General features: G+C 45.9%; 1 protein-coding gene across 1 annotated transcript in view; it reads left to right on the forward strand.

Annotated features, from left to right (window-relative positions):
* Positions 1 to 485: 485 nt before the first annotated feature.
* Positions 486 to 4,659, forward strand: part of PITPNC1 (phosphatidylinositol transfer protein, cytoplasmic 1) — a 163,459-nt gene continuing 159,285 nt past the window's right edge. The window contains exon 1 of the mRNA XM_006886271.1: positions 486 to 628. Within this exon, the coding sequence (XP_006886333.1) occupies positions 501 to 628 (128 nt within the window). The 5' untranslated portion in view covers positions 486 to 500. The remainder of the gene's footprint in view (positions 629 to 4,659) is intronic.

Genomic DNA, 4,659 nt, shown 5'->3' on the forward strand with positions numbered 1-4,659 from the left:
CTGCAAAAAACCAAGGCCTGGATCAGGCACACCTTAGTCTCTAGACTGGCATCATTGCTCTTCAGCACTCTAACGAGATCCCTGACAGCAGACTTTCCTAATCCAGTTCATCCTTTGATTTTCTGGCCACTGGTGCCAAGAATATTGGTTGTGGACCTAAGCAAGCTGAAATTGTTAACAATCTTAATCTCGTCTCCAGAAAATGAGACTACTTTGTTACCACATAAAGGTTAGTCCACAACCAGACCTTAAAAGCCTCCTCTCTAGTGAACTTTCACAGAGGTGATGAAAAAGTCCCCGTTTCTACATTCTCTTCACACCTGTTCTCCACCTTGCTCCTCAGGAAAGGAGAAAGTTTTTGCTCTGTCTCCTCAGCAGAAGGCTGCTGATGTCATTTGTTGTTTGCCGCGTCGTGATTGGGGGGTATTCACCAAAGGCAGACGGTGGGGCTGACCTCTCCATCTCTGTGTTTTCTCTAGTACAAAATTGGACAGCTGTACATGATCAGCAAACACAGCCATGAACAGAGTGACCGAGGAGAGGGGGTGGAGGTCGTCCAGAACGAACCCTTCGAGGACCCTCACCATGGCAACGGCCAGTTCACCGAGAAGCGGGTGTATCTCAACAGGTAAGGGCCGCTGGCCAGACATGCAACCATGGGTCTTTCTCACCATCCAGGGGCCCCTCACCCCTTACCCCTGACTTGACCTTGAAAGAAGGCGGGATTGACATGGAGGAAGTGAATGTCTGGGATAGCAAGGTGACATGGGAAATCATTGCTCCCGTCCATGTAGCTGAGTCACACAACCGAATCCCCAGTGTTCTACTATATTGTCTTCAGCTGCATTTTTCTCAGAGGTCCTACCTTCTGACTTATCTCAGCCCTTTAATGTCATGTCAAGATGGGGTCTGAGCCTGAGTATCCAGGGCATTGCCTTTTCCCTTTGACTGGGGCCAGCAGTCAGGAAGAAATGGCTGCCTCTATGACTTACAGAGAAGCACTCACTTAGGCAGTGGTCTGTGGGTCTTAGTAAGATTTCCACTTGCAACCCCATAACCACCCAGCTCTCTGCATGGGGAACTGGCAAAATGAACCTGTGTGACCAAAATGCTATGTGCTGGCTAACATGACTTCCTGAGAACCTGGTGGCCTAGTGGGTAGGGAGTTGCATTCCCAACCTTAAGGTGGCTGGTTCAAATCCACCTTGGGGAAAAAGATGGGCCGTCTCCTACTGTGCCATTTACAGCCACTGAAAACCCGCCCGAGGGTCAGCAATGTCTTGGTTCTAATTTGACTCAACGGTACACAGCAAACAACAACAAGCTGAAGTTGAGCCTCTCCGGCAGCTCCACCAGCAGCTCCGAGGAAGAAAGATGAGAAATCTCCCATGCAATTTATAGCCTCAGAAACTCACTAGAGAGCCAAATACGAGTCAGTTCCTACTCGACAGCAATGAGACAGAGAGGGGCGAATATTGGCTGTATCATGGGCTGAAGAAAGAACCATCTGTCTTAGAAGAAGGAGAGCCAAAGTGTTCCTGGGGGCAAGGAGAGTGAGACTTCATCTCACATTCTTTGGACATGTTTTCAGACAGGCTACTCCTTGGGCAAGGACGTCATGCTTGGAAAAGTGGAGGGGCAGTGAAAGAGAGGAAGCCCCTCAATGAGATGGATTTTTGACTCTGACTACGACACTGGACTTAGGTACAGGAGAGATTGCGAGGATGGCACTGGATAGAGCAGAATCAGTTGTTGTGTGGTACCATCAAATTGATGTTGACACACAGCCGTCCGGGTGAAGAAGCGGATTGTCTCCATAGTGTTTTCTAGGCTGTAATCTTTACAGGCGCAAGTTTCTTGGGCTATCACCGACTGGGTTTTGGCTAACAGCTGAGATATAGATGAGATAGACGAGATAGATATGAGAGAGAGAGAGATACATAGATAGATACATAGATGGATACATAGATAGATAATAAATTTGTTGTTGTTAAGTAATGTCAAGTCACCTGTGACTCATAGTGACCCTATGTACAACAACTCTGAAGCCTGCCCTTCCTGAGCCAGTCTCACTGACTCCAGCACACCTAATCCCACTGCCCCAGTTATTATGTCAATCCATCTCATCCAAGGTCTTCCTCTCCTACGTTGTCCCTCCATCCTTCCAAGCACGATGTCCTTCTCCAAGTACTGGTCCCTCCTGGCCATGTGCCCAAAGTATTTGAGACAGAGCTTTAAAATCCTAGCCTCGAAGGAAAAACTTGGTTTCACCCTCTCCACGACAGACCCATTTGTTTTCTTGGCAGACCATGGTATGTTCAATATTCTTCTTCAGCACCACAACTTAAAGGAACTGATTCTTCTTCTGTTATCCTTAGTCATTGTCTAGCTCACTAAAGGGGTAGCTTGTTGTTGTTATGTGCCGTCGAGTCGTTTGCGACTCATAGCGACCCTGTGTACAACAGCCCTAAATCCTGCTCTGTCCTGTGCCAATCTCATTGCCTCTGACACACCCATCCCGATTACCCCAGCAGGCAATTACAAAGACCATGGCCTGGATCTGGCACATCTTAGTCTCTAGACTGATATCATTGCTCTCAGTTACCTTGGGGAGGTCCCTGACATCAGAATTCCCAAATGCAATTTATCTTTTGATTTCCACTTTTCGTGCCAAGAATGTTGATTGTGGAGTTGAGCAAGCTGAAATTGTTAGCAGCCTCCATCTGTTCTCCATCCATCATGGTGCTGCCAGTTGGCCCAGTGGTGAGAATCTTTGTCTTACTGATGTTGAGCTTCAGTCCACATTACACACTACAGTTTTGACTTTCTGCAGCAAATACTTCAGGTCCTCGTTAGTTTAGGCATGCAGGGTTGTGTTCTCTGCATAATGCAGGTTATTGATGAGTTTTCCTCCAATCCTGATGTCACACTCCTCCTCATAAAGTCCAGCCTCTCAGATGATCTGTTCTGCATACAGATTGAAAAGGTATGGAGCCAGGCTGCATCCCTGACTTGCTCCTTTCCTGATTTTGAACCATACAGTGTTTCCTTGCTCTGTTCGGATGACTGCCTCCTGGTCCAAGTGTAGTTTTTGCATGAGCACAATCAAGTGTTCTGGGATTCGCATTCTTCTCAAGGTTAGCCTTGATGTTGTTGTTGTTATGTGCTGTTGAGTCACCTGCGACTCATAATGACCCATGTACAACACCCCTAAGCTCTCCAACACACCTATCCCCAATTCCCCAGTGACAGATTCAGTCCATCTCATCAAGGATCTTCCTCTCCTGCGCTGTCCCTCGTCTCCCTCCAACACTTTCATCTATGACCAGAATTTAGCTATCAGGTTTTATATTATTTATGTAAATTTTATTATATGTATCTTTCTCTGCATACTTCACCCCTACCTGTGACCCTGCATTTTGATTCATAGGTGATAATTGAGAGAGCATTTCTAACACCCTTGCAGAGTCTTCTATGTCTTCACTATCACTTGAGAATATCTGTCCATTCTTAATGCCCTGTACAGGTTCAGATGCTTCTGAGAAGAGCTGTATTGGATTCCACTGTAAGTCAGTGGAATCCAGACTTTTGTGGGCTGAAGTGGATTATTCCTTCCAATCAGAGAGTTTGAGTCCTCTCGTGAGCATAACGGACATCTCCCCAGCCAGTATCCTGACAGTGAAAGTCAGAGACTGATTAAAGCAAGGCTTTTTAATTTGCCCAGGGATGCAGCACCAGGGAATTCCTGAGTCATGATGAAATGCAAATGAGATCGATCCCATTCATCTATTCGTAGCTGTGAATTCCCAGGATCTGGAACCAGTTCATCCCCCAGCCAGCTGTTGGTTTGCCAGGATTGCTGAGCTCAGTCTGGTCTGGGAATGCCTTCTTTCCAGAAGCACATTTCTCAATATTCTTAGTGCAAAGGACGTGAATCAAGTACGAGCAGGTTTCTCCATAGAGAGCGCCTCTGCAGAGCAGAAAGGAGTGGGGAAGACGGAGGGGAACGGATACAAAGCTCTGGAAAATTCCATTTCTTGGTAGATGATTCCCCGTCTCCCGAGTTTACTGCCTGGAGAATGTTCCCTTTGTACCAAAGTCAAGAAAAAAAATTAGAAAACTTTTCAACATTTGCTGCAGTCAGGCACCATCCAGCTGCTTCCCTCATATCTGTTTTTTCTATTAAAAGATATAATATTTATTTTAAAAGCAAATAATAAACATTAGCAAGAGGGGAATTTGTTATAAATAGAATATCTGGACTTCCAGTAACAGTAAGTAAAAATGATTAATGTCGACCCTTCCTCCATTTCCTATGACAAACACAAGATGAAATATAACAATATATAGTCGAGGTTAAAACATGGAAAGGGAAATCCTCAGATCCTAGAAATAAAGAGGGGTCTCAGCCAGAATGGATAGGAGTGGAGCAAATACTACGGAGGCCAGGAGGATATCAGGACCGAAAGAAAGCTCTCACGTCCAGGGGCTGCAGATGTCCATGCCCACCAAGGATTGAAGTCACACAAACAGGAAGCAGGAACCGAGAGATGAATGGGACCTTCTAAGACTCAAATTCCTATGCACATCCAAAAACTTCTCCAGTAGGGTAAAAAGGGAAGCCACTGACTGGGAAAAAGTATTCGGTAATACCATATC

Source organism: Elephantulus edwardii, unplaced genomic scaffold (assembly GCF_000299155.1).
Source record: "Elephantulus edwardii isolate Elephantulus edwardi_28Jun2011 unplaced genomic scaffold, EleEdw1.0 scaffold00048, whole genome shotgun sequence".
NCBI classification, from domain to species: domain Eukaryota; kingdom Metazoa; phylum Chordata; class Mammalia; order Macroscelidea; family Macroscelididae; genus Elephantulus; species Elephantulus edwardii.